General features: G+C 40.8%; 1 protein-coding gene across 1 annotated transcript in view; it reads right to left on the reverse strand.

Annotated features, from left to right (window-relative positions):
- The window catches only part of LOC308128800 (TOX high mobility group box family member 2-like), a gene marked incomplete at both ends in the record, with an annotated part of 95,358 nt that overhangs the window by 52,816 nt on the left and 26,512 nt on the right, over positions 1–16,030 (reverse strand). Inside the window, one exon of the mRNA XM_080494467.1 lies at positions 8,970–9,062. Within this exon, the coding sequence (XP_080350593.1) occupies positions 8,970–9,062 (93 nt within the window). The remainder of the gene's footprint in view (positions 1–8,969; positions 9,063–16,030) is intronic.

Consider the following 16,030-nt stretch of genomic DNA (forward strand, 5'->3'; position numbering starts at 1 on the left):
CAGTGAAGCAGAATGGTTTTGATGGTATGCTGGATGGATTACTCCTCAGTTTCTGGGTTTTTCAAAACGCATGGTTCATCAGACTAAAGGCACACACACATACACACACATCTCCCCCACCTCTGACCCCCGAAAGCTCTGGGTAGGTGTCGGGTTTCAGATGGCCACACAATCATACCATTGTGCTCCTGTTAACACAATGAAAACAAAGCTAACACATCGCTGACATTCAATTCCCCCCACTCGGCCTAACCTTGACGTCCAACACAACTCAGGTGGAACTCGGATATGAAAAACTGCACAATACAGACACAAATTTGACAAACCAGACGCCGAAAATAAGTGCTCTGGATATTATCTCCACGTTTTGTCCGAACACACACAACCGAAACTAACACACTTCTGAACCAGCAGAATATAATCTGATTTCAATTCTTGAATATGTTCTTCTGATCACCAGAAACAGGCTGCTGCATATCACACAAGGGTTTGAGAAGCATGCCTGCTTGTTCCATTACATCTATTAAATCCATAGCATTATATCATAGTGCTTACCACACAATAGGAGCCTTTCAAGGGCAGTTCCCAGAGGAAGCCAACAAAGGGCCCTCTCTTTCAGGGACCAGTCAAGTCATTCAGAAAGAGCCAGATAATTTTGTGTGAGCAGATCTTCTCCACCAGACTCACAAACCACAACTGCACCAAGTCAAGAAATTACAACAAAAAAAAAAGCAAGAGAACAAAGAAAAGAAAGCAACAAGACACCTGTTCACAATTAAAAATTGCAGGAACATTGTAAGTGAAAACCTGGAGAGAAAACAACAAGGCAGCGATTTTTGATCTTCTGCCAGTAAATGTGTACACTCACTCCTATATACATATGCTAAAGTAACATTTACCAGCAAGGTAACACTTTCAGTTCAGTTTATCAGTCTGACTAAATTATATAAAGGGTGGTATATACCTGTTTCTTGTGTGAATAGATAGGCTTCATCAGAAATGGTGTCGCCTCTTGGAGAACTGATAAAGCCTCTCACGTCATGCAACATTTTTAAAGTTGGATTTGCTCCAGATGTGAGTTGGGAGATGTTGGACGAACCTTCAAACCTTCTTTAAATGTGTTTATTTGTTGGAACAACTGGCAAGAATTTATAAAGTCCTGGCTTTCTGTAATCCCTGTACATTGATATTGTGGTGATGTACTTGAATAGTATGGACAAGATAAAGGGAATAATATTCTGCTAAAGATGGAGGGAATTTCTCTTCTTTGACCTGCTTCTACTATTATAGATAAACTGGTCATTTGTGAACACAAAGCTATTGCTAATAATGTAATGGTGATCAAATCATGTTATTTCTAACTGAAACAAATCTTGCTTAGATATTAGATAATGAACTATTCTGTGCCTTCTTTATCCCCTAATATTAGACGTTTTCACCTCATTTGACCTTTTTGGTGTTTTTTTACTTATTCACGCACTTATAATGACAAAAATATAACCAGAGAAGTCACAAAGAAAATACTAGGCAAGCCAGTCGGGAATTAAAATACTCCTTACCTGCGGTGCTAATTTCACCAGTAATTACAGCGACAATAACATTATGAATTTTTATCACCATAACTTTGTGTTAATGAATCTGAAAAATGTATAACTTGGGTGTTTTAAACACCACAGATATACCAATGAACTTCACATGCATGGTTTTGCACTATGAGAGGAAATTGGAGTTCCAAGAAAAACCCTGTACAAATTCCACATAAAAAACCTCCCCGAGCCCAGATTCCAACTAGAGATTTTTTCGTTGTGAGGTGAGAATACTGTAAAATGAGTGTTAACCACTAAAACACCATGCGGCCCAAAATATGTCTTGTTTAAATAAAATGTAAAAGTGGCCACTTTTAAGAGTTAATCATAGTATGAGACTCTTAAGCCTTGAATGACCTACAATAAAGCTTTTATAATACAACTCTCTCCCCCCCCCCCCCATATTTTCTGTGAAAGTGTTCCATCCAAATCACTATAATTGTCTTTGTTCATTCTGCAGTAAAAGCATAACTTTTCAAGAACAGCACCCCCCCCCCCCAAAAAAAAAAAAGGAAAACAACCTGGTTTGCACAAGTACAGTAATTTTAAAGTTCACAATATAGAACTGAGGGTAAAAAAACCCTGTTCTTTCTCCATTTGGGAACTCACCATGTATTTAAATCTAAACGCAGCATCGAAGAACCATCTACTTCTGTCAATAGGGCTCAAAATAATTCACTGTTCTTTCATTCACTGCCATGCTGATTCCATATCCAGTCTCTGCCACTTGCATTCAGGCAGAATTTTCTATTACCAATCTAATTGCACATTCCACCCTGACAAGAGCTCATTAAACCTTAATTATACACATGTTGTTTTCTACAAACATCTCCATTTGGGTCTCTCTGCCTTGTAATTGTTCAGCAGGGACAACCAGTTGAGATTGCACAGGCTGAGAGTGAATAAGAGACAGCGGGGCAGAGAAAGGGAGGAAAAGAGAGGTGAAGGGAATGAGAGAATGAAGGAAGAGAAAAGGGGGGAGAGAAAAAAATACCAGAGAGAAAGAGAGGAGTGTCTGGAAGTAGGTCATGCCTCTCCATAAACAAGGCATGGTTTCTAAAATAATATACCCATCCAGTGGAAGTAATGCCAAACAACTGAGCGAATGTGGAGCTCATGTAATATTTACAGAGCACTAATACATAGATGGCAGGTCTTTTTCTCAGCAGCACCCCCCCCCCCCCCCCCCCCCCCACCCAAAGCCAGAGGTTTCTTTTTTTCATCTACTTTTTTTTTCTCTTGCCATTTGAATTTCAGAGAAAGCCAACTACATTGATATATCTGGCAGGGAGGGGGGGTGAGGGGGGGGGTTGGCGAGTGTGATGCTGAGTTGCCTTTACTTACTTTCTTTCTCCCCCATTTTATTTTATTTTTTTGCATCTCCTATCTGCTCCTACAACCCCCCCCCCTCCCCAACACCCCCCCACCCCCACCCCCACCCCCACCACCGCCACCACTACTACTCTACACACTGGATTTCGCTGTGATGTTTTTTCACACATTTGTTAGATTTTCGCAGGGAAAGTGGGCCTTAATCCAGACTCTTTGAGGCATGTGCGATGATATTACTGTGGAGAATCGGCCCTTTTAAAGACTTCTTTAAACTCCAGCTGGTGCTGTAAGGTCACCAAGCACTTGTTCAACGTTGAGCCCAGCGTGATGCTTCTGGGCTCAGGACTAACTGGCTTTGTCAACTCCGGACCAGGCTTTCTGGGCTTTTGACAGCACCAGGCAATGCTGCCGCAAGAGGGAAAAGATTGCAAAGGAGTGCCACTTCAGCATGTTTACAAGACCAAGTCCTGTGGGATAAATCCTATCTCCTGATTATTATGTTTGATATGCAGAAGACGCGTCAGCCTCTACCTGACGTGGCAACTGAAAGAGAAATGACTGGATGAACATGGGCAGTAAATTAAGAGAAAGTTTAACCTATTCAGAGTATTTCTGACACACAATACTCGTACTTTCAATTATAGCTGAACATAGCTTTATATATATATAGATATATATATATATAATATATATATATATATATATATATATATATATATATATATATATATATATGGTACATTTCTGGATTGTATCCCACTCTACTAAGAGGCAATTTATTCGCCGAATAAAGTATGTGCAAGAGAGAACATACGTATTTATTAATTAGGTTTTATCTAATCACATCGAACAAATATGAGGATCTGCTTTTCTCTTTTTTAACCCCTTTGCTCCCATAAATTTAGATTTCATGATATGATGTATATCCAAAGTTCCTTCAACCATGGCACTTCCTGCTGTGATTTTTCAGGTTTACGTGCAAATTACGGACATTTTTACTGTGAATTTCTGCCATCAGCCTTTTAAAATCCTGTGACACACATCACCCCCCCCCCCCCAAAAAAAAAAGAAAAGCAATAAGTGTCCACACTGAGCATCTCCGTCATCACTGGAGACATTCACTGTTGACACTCACTGTATGCATCATTGATACCCATCCAGCAGCAGAAAATAAATAGCCTGCCATCAGATCACTCCTGTTTCACTGTATACAATGATACAATTATCCTGCTTTTTTTTTTTGTTTTGTTTCATACTGCATGCATTTGTTTTGTGTCGCTGTGTTTTGTTTGCTTATTTACTTGGTTAGTTAAAATATTCCATTCTTAGCACAATTACAGTGGAACATCAGTTCTTGCCAACATCAAACACACACGCACGCGCACACACACACACACACACGCACACAGTAGTGTGATGTGAGCCCTGTCAAGATAAACAAACATGACATATTAAACAGGAAAATGAGTCACTCTTATTATCTAACTAAAATAAATCAGGAAAACACTAATTATAACAACCTGTGCCTGATCCTGACTGATTCACCCCTGCACTTTGTGCTCTCTGGCTTTTCTGTGTGTGTGTGTGTGTGTGTGTGTGTGTGTGTGTGTGTGTGTGTGTGTGTGTGTGTGTGTGTGTGTGTGTGTGTGTGTGTGTGTGTGTGTGTGTGTGTGTGTGTGTGTGTGTGTGTGATGTTCTCCTGCTGCTGCCTTAATAGGCAGTCTCTTAGATATTCGCTACAGAATAGCGCTCATGCAATATTAATATCACACCAAAATATGGAAGCTGGAGCCCCCACTCCATCTCTCACTCCCTACATAATTGACTATGCAAGGCTCCAAATCAGCTTAGAAAAAGAGAAAAAGACACAGAGAGACAAAGAGAGCAGGAGAGAGGGAGCTGTAGAAACCCTTCCTGAAACGATCCTGTCATCTCTGCATTACAGCAGATCCTGAACCCTCACCTATGTGCTGCAGTCAAGACAGGCGAACTAAAGCAACAACAGCAGTAACAACAGCTACAGCAGCAGCACAAACACTTTGACTCTTTACAAAGAACACACCGATGATAATCCAACCAGAGCTAAAATACATTTTCCAACTGATTCGAGTCATTATGCATCCTTTAAAATATATTTTTTAAATATGCACTGTAATCATTTATCTGTGCATTTTGTAGGAAAGGAACTTATCGAGTATGTTTGACTGATCTGCTACTGGATCAGTCGTGTTGCTGCCCAACACAACTCATACGCACTAAAGTTGACATTAAATTACAGAGATGTAAGATATGCAAAAACGATGCACAAAACATAATCTATTCGATGTATCCTGACAGATATTTTGCAGAACATATACTGTCAAATGTGGAGTGGGGTGAATTTTTCAACATCGTAGACATGAAGAGGTACTCTCTGGAGTTATGGACTACTATTGGCAGAATTCAGCAACATTTTGTGAGCAAGTCTCCATTTTATCAGTTCTTCTGTACGCAACATCACACATGCAGGGAACATAGACAAACATAAGGCTTATGCAATACAAATTATTGCCAATGATTTCACACCAATTCCACTCATCGGTACGTGGTGGTAAAGCGCCCAGAGTAGTGGTGTGCCAGCAAACGCGGGGCAGAGGAAGCCTGCAAGCTACTGAGCATGGATGTAAACATTGCAAGTTTGAAAATATTGAAGAGATGCGGCTTTTGCAAATGTTCCATGATGAAAAAAACAAAACAAAAAAAAACCCTACTCTGAGCATTTTTAACCTCGAGGATACAGAATGAAAGACACTGAAACCGAAACTTTGTTTACGAGAAAACCCTGCAGGTATGAAGGGAAAAGAGGAGAAGGGTTAAACTTGTGACTTTGCAACACGTCTGCACAGTCTGAGCTGCATGCTGAAATGTTTGAGTCTGATCAGAACGTGTTGCTCAGCACCTTTCTGATGTCAAGACACGAAGCCTCGGCACCAATTGTCCGCATTGATTTTTGAAAACATTCCCACCAACCTCAGGAATAACAATGTGCTTAAATTGGCGCAATAAGACCATTTTTCAAAGAATCTGGGCGTGTGATAGAAATGTGCTTGACTAAATTTACATTAACGGGCGACCTCGGTATCAAATGAGAAGAACAGTGCAGGGTTCTTGCATCCCTCTCTCTGGTATTCGAGTTGTGTTGTCATCATGTTCATGATATCCTCACTGTAAGGTAAACAAAAGTCTCTTCATATCCAAAAATCTCTGGGTCATTTTTTCGCTGGACTTCCAACACAATTTATCAAAGCCATCTGCCTTTAGACAACATAAATTGATTTGATTTTCAACCTGCTCACATCTTTATCTGTAGCACAGTTCTCTCTCCCTTCCATACCTCATTTCTCTTTTGCTTTTTTTGTGTCGGTGTAAAAGGTAATTAATCTGCAAAGTTTTTTTAGGGCCTGCACTTTGGTCAGGTTTGGGTTGGAGGTTAGAATCTGACAATATACAGTGTGCACCAGTGATTTTGGGACATTTTCAGACCTGACAGGACCGCACCAAAGTGCATGTTCAGTTTTATATGCAGGTTTCCACTAAAAGTCACTTAATACAACAAAAACCCTCCACTGTTCTCTGTGCATGTGGGAATGACAAGATCACAGCCGAGCGGTGAGGGGTGGTGGGGGTGGAGGTGGAGGTGGAGGTGGGGGTCACGTCCTTTTCTCTGAGCATTTGAAAAAAGAAAAAATGAACTGCAGGCATTTAGAACGGTAATAGATTTTGAAAGAAAGAGAGAGAAAAGGTTGCGGGGGCAGAGCTGCTGCTTGGTTGGGGTGGGGTGGGGGGGTGGGGGGGACAGTGCACCTTGACAGGAAACATAGAGGTGAAGAGCAGGAGTTGGAGGTTAGTTTGACAGAGAGAAAAGAAGTGGTGGAGAGGATTGGGGAGGGGGGCATGCTGCGGAAGTACCAAGCCCACTCTTAACTGAACTGAGGGTGGTGAGTGTTGGTGGTGGGATGGGTGTGTGTGTGTGTGTGTGTGTGGGGGGGGGGGGGGCAAAGATAAAGATCAGGGGAAAATAAAAGGGGTGTGCAGGGGAAGGAAGAAGGAGGTGGGGTGGGGGGGGGGGAGACCTACTGCACCTTGACACTTGCTCTCACCGCAGCACCTGATAAGTGCAATGGAAAAACGTCTGGTTTCCTCCTGCATGTTAAGTGGTTTATATTCTCCTCCTCTCCATGCAGCCTGTAGCTACAGTCTGCTACTGTACTGACGCTACACGCAGGTAATAACAGACAAAGGCAAATAAAAGGAAACCAGAGGGTGAGTGAGTGAGTGAGGAGGAAGAAAATAGCATCGACTCTCACCATTGTAATTTTTATTTTTTTCTCCCCTGTCAAACCCTTCACGGCACAAGAGATGATGAATTCTTTAAATTGCTGTCGAACAGAGCAACAAAGCAATTTAGAAATGCTCTTTTCCTTTGCGTTAATGTTTGCCCGCAACTTTGAGCATCTTTATTTTACAAACAACTTCTTGCGTCGAGGAAGCCGACTATAATTTGCACAACAGAGGATTGGATAAAAGTGGATATATATCTTTACAACCTCAAGCATGTCCTGACAAGGAACTCATTCCCATGATTTGTAAGTGGGTCTCTCCACTGAAAGGCATTAACAATATTCACTTTAGATAACGTATGATTCCAGGCCCGAGGAGAGGATGGGTTTCTTAGAAATGCTTTGTTAGCACTCTCCCCCCTTGATAAATGATTTAGGACATGTGGCCTGAGACATCAATACAATCTCTGTTGTAATTAAAAAAAGGTGCGCACCAACAATATTACACAGTTTTCGCTTTGTCTGTCTCTCCCTCAGTCTGTCTCTCCTCCTCTCTTCCTCACTCACCCACTCCTCCTCCTCTCATTGAGCCCCGGAGCAGTGAAGAGATAATTCAAAAAGCACTTGCATGGAGTGAAACATGAAAAAGGAAGACATATGAAATTAAATTCTCTCTTTTCGCTCTATTGTTCTTTCATTTTCTCTCCTTTGTTACATAAATGCATAAAAGCAAAGCAGAGATTCTAATTATGATTTTCACAATACTGAAAGATTTTTTTTTTTAATTATTAAGAAAATGAAAGGTTTCACAAACAAAGTAGACTGACTGTTCCAGCACTTTGTCAAAGTCAAAGTACTGCAAGAGCTGCATCATTTAACTTCAATAAGCCTAATCTTTTTCTTTTTGCAAGTGTCCTCATGAACACTTATAAATGAAATAACTCAGAACTGGGGCTTTGATGTCCAAATACAGCTGTTTTACAAGGAAAGAATAAGTGAAAGGGGGGAAAAAAAACCACCCCAAATATTTAAATGTTCATACCAAATCAACATTCCCCAATCCTTTCAGACACCTAAAAAGCTCCGAAGCTCCAGCAATTTACCCAGCAAGTCACTCGCCTCCGTTCTGTGTGGATACAAATACAGAAGCAGGCAGGTGGTTTGGGCTATCACATACAGCAATGTGTTTCTTTAAGAGGTTAGCAGGGGGAAGATGCCGCACAAACCACCGAGGGCCTTTGTGGTGGCCGGCAATAATTTACGAGCCGGAGTGGATCTAACTGTGTGACTTATGTGGTTGGAATTAGTTTGAGGGTGAGACGAGCGGTCAAAGGATGAGTACAAGTTAAGCAGAGTGCGATGAGGACGGCGTATATTTTGAGTGACACTTTACAGGCTGGAGTTTGCATGTTCTCATGTGTGCATGGTCGTAGGCATCTTCTCACAATAATAATTAAAAAAAAGATATGATTTAGGTTCGCTGGTAAAGTGCCTGTAGGTGAGAACATGTGTGGAACTGTGACGTACATGCTGCCTGCCAGTCAATGTCAGGTCGAGAAGGTACAAGTAAGAAAAGATGTTTCCACACATCAGTTGTTTCTACTGTTTTTTGGAGTTTGCAGAGTCGTGCACTCCAAAGGAAGGAAAAAAAGTACGTTTCTGTAGGTTCAATGTGGCATTAGCACTGGTGTACACCACTGGGTAATGTGGGGGGAGGGGGGAGGTGTCTTACCCCAGTAGAGGGCAGTCTCTTGCCGTCAGGGTTTGGGCGCATGGGCAGGGAACTGTAGAGCCTTACGCCTCGATCTGCAGCACTGTATCTGCTCTAAAGGGGCAGAAGAAGAAAAGAGAAAGAATTTTAAGTCCACATCACTTTTTCATCAAACGCTGGAGTAAATTTGCAATAAAAAGATCCGGCGATGAGTCAAACGTTCAGCTGTGCTTCAAAGCGACTCAACTCTTATGCTCTCCCCCGACATGAAGTGATCGCACAGTCCACTCATTTTGCATTAAGTTGTTTTTTTCTTTTTCTTTAATGGTTCTCATTTTGCAAAGCAGTGTTAGTTTCATTAATTTCCACCAAGTCGCACAGCCTGTACATCGGCTGCCATGTTAAATCACATCACCTCATGGTGATGTACCACACATAATAACTGGATAAGATTGGCTCATGCAGCACTAATGGCACTAAGCTGTTGTGTTTGGTAGCCAGGGGTCCAGAGCAACGCCGCACTCTACTGACTCCATCTTTCTATATGTTACACAGCTGATAATTACAGTCTAGTAGGTTCTCAGCTTGTCATCTCCTCTCTGTACATCCCCGCACAAGTGTTCAGCTGTGTCGCACTACCTCCAGAAGTGATGAAGGAGCCTTCAGTACTTGGGAAGCTAATGATTTGCGAAAAGTGGGCCCTGCCAGGGAGAGACAGTGTCGCTCAGTGGGGTTCACACCGTGGTCCACAGTCGCAGCGTGGCCACCTCCCAGGATTCACTTCAAATCCCAACTTCTTTATCTCCCTTGTTGCCTTCATCTTCCTTCTCACTTCAGTCTCAGCTACTCACACATCCCACTTCTAGTCCGTGACTTACTGATATTCTGTTGTTCTCACATTAACGTCGCTATCATCTGGTCAACAGTTTGCTGTCATCTGATTCGTACAACAGTGATAACCTATTTTGCGAGAAAGCCAAAGTACAAAACAAGCAATGTGTTTTTTTGGGTTTATTTTTCTTTTGTCTCTGTGTGTTTGAGAAGCTATATCAGCTTGTGTATACTGCCTGTTGTAAAATGAAATCTGCAACTGGTGATGTAGAAAATGCGTTCTCATAAACAAGAGGATACAACATTAATTTATATTTGTGGAAATGGCTGCTCTGTGCTATGTATAGAGCATAATGACTGTGCCACCCTTGATCCATACAGTCTGCTAATGAGCATAGGCTGTAGATTGTTGAAGGAGGAGGGGAAAAAAAAAAAAAGGAGCACAGCAATTTAGAACAAAAATCACATTATCGTTCTCTCTCTGTATCTCTGTCTCTCTCTCTCTCTCTCTCTCTCTCTCTCTTACAGTGAACTCCTTTGCTGTACTCAACCTCCAGTATTCTCTTTCCTAATGTTCATTTGTCATCTAACAAAAGCACACGCCACATGCAATCACACAGACAGAAGTACATTCAAGGGCAGGGCTTGAGATTACTATGCAGTGAGACATGCAACATTGACAGATATTTCACACGTAAGTGAGAGAACATCCCTCAACTAACCAAAACCGGCCCCGTTGTTCACATGTAATCAGTCCCACGATGCACCCAAACACACCCGAGTGCACAAATGAGTTCAGCCAGCTCTTTTACCATGAACACACCTTTTTGCAGATTGGGTTTATGATTGTCTAAATGCAGAGCAATTACCAATACCATGAAAGCCACAAAGCCAAGCATGCAAAAAGCTTGAGAGCACACATTAAACAAAATACAGAAGCATGCTCAAAGAGTGTGATTTATATCTTATTAGCGGCACTCTTTGTAGATAAGCGTACGTGTCGGCGGTGTGCTGATCTGATGGTGGAGACTCAGACTGTACACAGTGCAGGTTATTCCCCAGGGCAGAGGCAAAGTACACGCTGTGTAAGGTTTTGATTTCCTGTTTTCATTATGAAAGGTAAAAAACAGATGAGGAGACAGCAGCGGCCAGCTCGTCAATATAGTTTGCATAATGATGACTCTGCATTATTAAAGACTACATATTGCCGTCCAGAGTATTTAAAATGTATCTTAAAATAAATGTTTCTCTGTGCAGCTGAAAACATTTTTTGAAGCATGAAACTAAATATTAAAAAATATATATAATTGTGACCTGATATGTCTAAAACATGCTTCAGTCTGACATTTCATTTTCTGCCAGCCTTGCAGAGGAGCTACTGTGCACGAGCTCCCATCTTTCTATGGAGACTTTTTTTTTTCCTCTCTTTTGAGGCTTGTTAGGTAGCTTGCCAGCATCGCGGCAGAATAGCTGCTTTAGCCAGCGAAGGAGCCACAGTAAGTGAATGTTTGATATTTCTCCAGTGTGCCAGGCTAATCTGGCCCTGTGGCATTCCATTACGGGGCTAATAACAGCTGTCTGCGGCCTGGAGGCGACACAAGCAGGCCTGGCTGTGCTAACTGGCCCTGACAGACTCATTAGGAGTGCTGGCACCCAGAACAGCAACAGCCAAACTCCTCACATTTCCTCACTGGCTCACAACAGTTTGCAAGTGCGAGAAGCATCGTTCTCGACACTTGTTCTCTGACACCTTTCTTTTGTTTCCCAGTACTCACTTCGGAGGCTCTCACCCTTGTCACTTCTCTCTCACTGTTTGGCTGGCTTTGAGTTCCGATGATATTTCCACTGAACCAGCCGTTTACCATCTTTTCTCAACATCATGCTGAGTCTAACCTCTCGCTTTTTATAATCCTGCACACCCACACTCGTTCTGACCAAAAATAGAGTAGGAATCTCACTGGAGTTCACTTGTTTGCTCACATTGTGGTAATCCTTTGCTGAACCAGAAAACACATAAATAAATCACTAACACACAGCTTCTAACTAACTGGTGATTTTGCCACAGGACCATGCAAATGTTGGCATTCTCTGAACTTGGTTACTGTACTATGTGGGCCTGTTTGAGGACAAGAGGGACTTCCCCTGGCAGACTGCGAAAGCAAACATTGGCCAGGCCAATTGACACGAGAACAGCGAACTCACAATATACACAACGAGCCAATGAGGGCCGTCTGAACATACCACCTTAAACAATAGGGGGAGGGATTTGCATTCTTATATGACTCCTGACAAGTAACAGACTTACACTGCCGCTTCCATTATCTTCATGTCCATGTGACAGCTTCAGACGTAAAGAAGTGGAATTCACTGTAATAATTTAAGGGGCGATGTGGCAAATCACAGCGATTAAAGTATGTGACAAACACATTATTTAATTTGGGCCAACAGCATAATTGGCAGGCCGATGTTAACTAAAATGAAGATTAGACAAACATATATAAACATATAAGATGATGTAATTGTATTAGATGTTTTTGTTTCATAACATTTTAAAGTCATTAGAAATAAATGAAGAAATGTTACTAGTTAATAAAAATGTTTTGAAAGGAAACAAAATACTATTGTATTTCACAACTTCCTAGTAAATACAAATCTGTAAATTGGATAAAACTAATAAAAAAAAAGACTTCCCAATCCAGTTGTTACGTTATGTGTACTATAGCAACTAGTTTCAAAAAGGTTTCCCAAATTGTTTTTGGACATATATATGTGTGTGTGTGTGTGTGTGTGTGTGTGTGTGTGTGTGTGTGTGTGTGTGTGTGTGTGTGTGTGTGTGTGTGTGTGTGTGTGTGTGTGTGTGTGTGTGTGTGTGTGTGTGTGTGCGCATATGCAAAAAATATTTTATATATATCGTACATCATACACATGAATCACACATGTGAATCATACATCACATATCATACATTCTGCTTGCTTTATCCAAAGTTTTATGTAAAAATACAAAAACAACTGGAGATTTTCATGATTTACAATAACTAATACAGTCCAGAATTTGTAAGGTAAAAAAACTTTAATTATCTCCATATTTTCTATGAATCAGCAGTTTTCTCACAGCTCAGTTCAATCCTGTGTTTTCTCATTAGATATCAACACTGGCTTTCCCTCCTTTATAGGCCGGGCTTCTGGGGCACTGTAAAGTCAAAGGCGCAGCTGCGGGGGTATAGTTACCTGTAATGCTAGCTGTTGCATGTTATATTATTTACGCCGATCTGGACTTAATGGAACACATGTGTGTCTGAAACCGACATTCTTCCCAGATTAGCTGAAAGCCTGCACACATCAGACTCGACCGATGAGAGGAATGCAAGGCCTAGACGGGCTTATGGGGAAACCCTATCACTCATCTATGGTATACAGTGTTCACAATGTTTGCACACACCCAGTCGTGTACACACATTCTGTATTTATACATTACAGAGACAGTGTTCTATATTCTATGTACAGTATGTGCCAAACAATGCATGCACAATGACGTCAGAAGATCAATCACGAGTCGACTATTGCTCCTGTAAAAAGATGCTCTTTCTGATAGTTGACAGATAAAACATATCAGGTTGTTATGCATTTATATCAGTCAAATATTAAGCAGTGTTGGTTTAACAGTCAGCAATGGAGTATGACTCGCTTTGTCAGTGGCTTATGAGAGACATCAGTCTGTAACAAAACCACCTGCAAAGCATCACGTCGGTTTCCTTATTATTGTGTTGCGATGAATCGGTTTCCTGTGTGCAATTTTCACCGAATGTAACATAATTTAGCTTGATGGGAAAAGACACGCTGATTTCTTCCCCGCTTTACATCTGTGACTCTTCAATGTGATATTCAAACAAAACCCGAAACATGTCCTGGCTTATGGGGCTGTGAGTGATGTAATCCTGCAAGAATTTCAGAGCAACCTACTTTGATTTTGACACTCCTCAAGTTTATGTAACTAACTTTTCTTTGCAGACACTTGGAAAGGATTAGTTGACATATTTAGGTGGTAATTTATCCTCAGTATCTCTGCTACCATCTGTGAGTTCTCGCCTATGGACCTTGAAGACACGGACATTTAAGTGTTGTTTATTTCAAAGTGAAGGACATAGTTAAACCAGAAACTATAGTTTATTAAAACAAGATGCACTAAATATATAGCTCAAGGTCCAAGTGTAGCAAAGCGTCTGCTGCGAACCCTGTATATTCAATCCTAATTAACAACACAATGTGCTGATATATACATATGTATTTCAAATATAACAACCGACTGATGCATATTTTCTTTGGCATATGTTTGTTTCCAGTAATTGTTTTCTGTTTAGTGATGCATGAATTATTAATGAAGTATAAAAAGGTGGATGTAAGTACAATAATGTATTTGCTAAAGCTGCAGTGAAAAAACAAACAAAAAATCACCACTTTCGATAAGAGATGGAAAAGGATGGAAAAGGTCTGAGCAGCTCCACTACCACCACAACATAAAGCCTGAAGCAACCTCAGGCCTTCACAGAAACCCAAACCACTGATAACACTGTTGGGAATATCTAACCAACTACAGCATTTGAGTCGTGGCTATTTATATCCGGCCCCAGCTTTTCCAGGGACTGCTCAGCCGTTCCTGGTGTAAACATGCCTGTTTGCATGTACATGCACGCTTAAGCTTGTACAAATATGGTGGAAGGACTTGGTTATACAACAAGTATCCAACCACACCACCTTTACTAAATGTAAGAACCACTCCTGACATTATTTCAAATGCGCTTGTATGATGTGCTCGTGGTCTACCTACCAAAAGCAAGTTTTCCAGTTTCTCCCAACCTGTTTCATCTTGCAATACAGGTTTGCACCACAAGGTGGTGTGTTGAGTCATGCAGTGAAGTAGAAAGAAAAATAGAAAATGCAAAAATGACTGCATCGCACTAAACAGTGATGTTTACTATGTGACTCAATCCTATAACGCTTGGCCATTTAAATCATCAGCAATCTAATTCAGAATTGAATGGAACACATCTTTAAATGTGTACATTATTTCCCATTCTGCTATCTTATCTTCTGCACTTCATACTGGTTCTCCTTCCTCTCGTTGCCTTAAAGTCTACATATCTCAATAAGTCAATCCAGATCAGAAATATATATACTTAAAATCTTTGAACATCTTTGAAAGTACTATTATTCCAAATGTTCCAAATACTAATCCAAGTCAGACAAAAGATTTTTCTTAATGTGCCGTGGATACGTCAACGACTAATTTATCAAACTAATCTTGCAATACTAGTTTGCACCACAAGAGGATGCATTGATTCATGCAAAAATGCCGCAAGAGGAATTTTTAACAGCGATGACTGAACCTTCAGGCTATTATAAATTTGTGTAGTCCATGTGATAAGCAGCGAAATGCCATTTACCTACTATTTTAAATCTCGCTGGAATTAACAACCAAAAACAAGACAAAAACTACCAATATAGGAATTGCTTACTTGTATTTTTTTAGGTATGAAATTAACAGTGAAAGTTGGCAAGTGTTGGCTATACTTTCTCACACTTTTTTTTACGATGTACTGGGTTTGTCTTTACTACTCGGCAGAAGCGATTCAGTATCTGAAGGGGAAAAAAGCAAACAAAAAAAAAACCAATGTAGAGTTTGGCTGTTTCTTTTTAGGTGTGAAAGAAGATCTAATAGCACCTTATATATTTGCACAAAAGCTGTGATGTACATATAGTCCAATCACTAGATTAATGAGCTGGAATTAAGACCCTGCTGTTTTCAAGTCTCCACATGGGGATGCAAGAAAACAAAATGATAGATGCAATTAAAGTGTTTGTTTCAGTCGAACGAGGTCAAGGACGGTTTGGTGTCGGGATGAACAGAATGTCAAAATTGTAGACTGCAAAGCTTTAATTTCCCTTCAAAAAATATAAAAAGTCGTCAGGCTTTATCTACAACAAAGCAGCATGTGAGAGACAAGCAATCACTTCATAAATTATTCCTCGTATTTGCATCGAATGCAATTTAAAGATGCCACAAAGCCCTCTATAGCACTACACGCCTTGCCAAGGATAAGGCACTCTGGAATAACTCCTGATTAAAGAAATTTGCTCACACTTTTTTTTGTCACTTTCTCTCTCACAGTGACACACACACACGCATGCACGCACGCACGCATGCACGCACGCACACGCACACACTTCTGCCCTTTGTATTACGTCTGACACAA

Source organism: Blennius ocellaris (assembly GCF_963422515.1).
Source record: "Blennius ocellaris genome assembly, chromosome: 4".
Lineage (NCBI taxonomy): Eukaryota > Metazoa > Chordata > Actinopteri > Blenniiformes > Blenniidae > Blennius > Blennius ocellaris.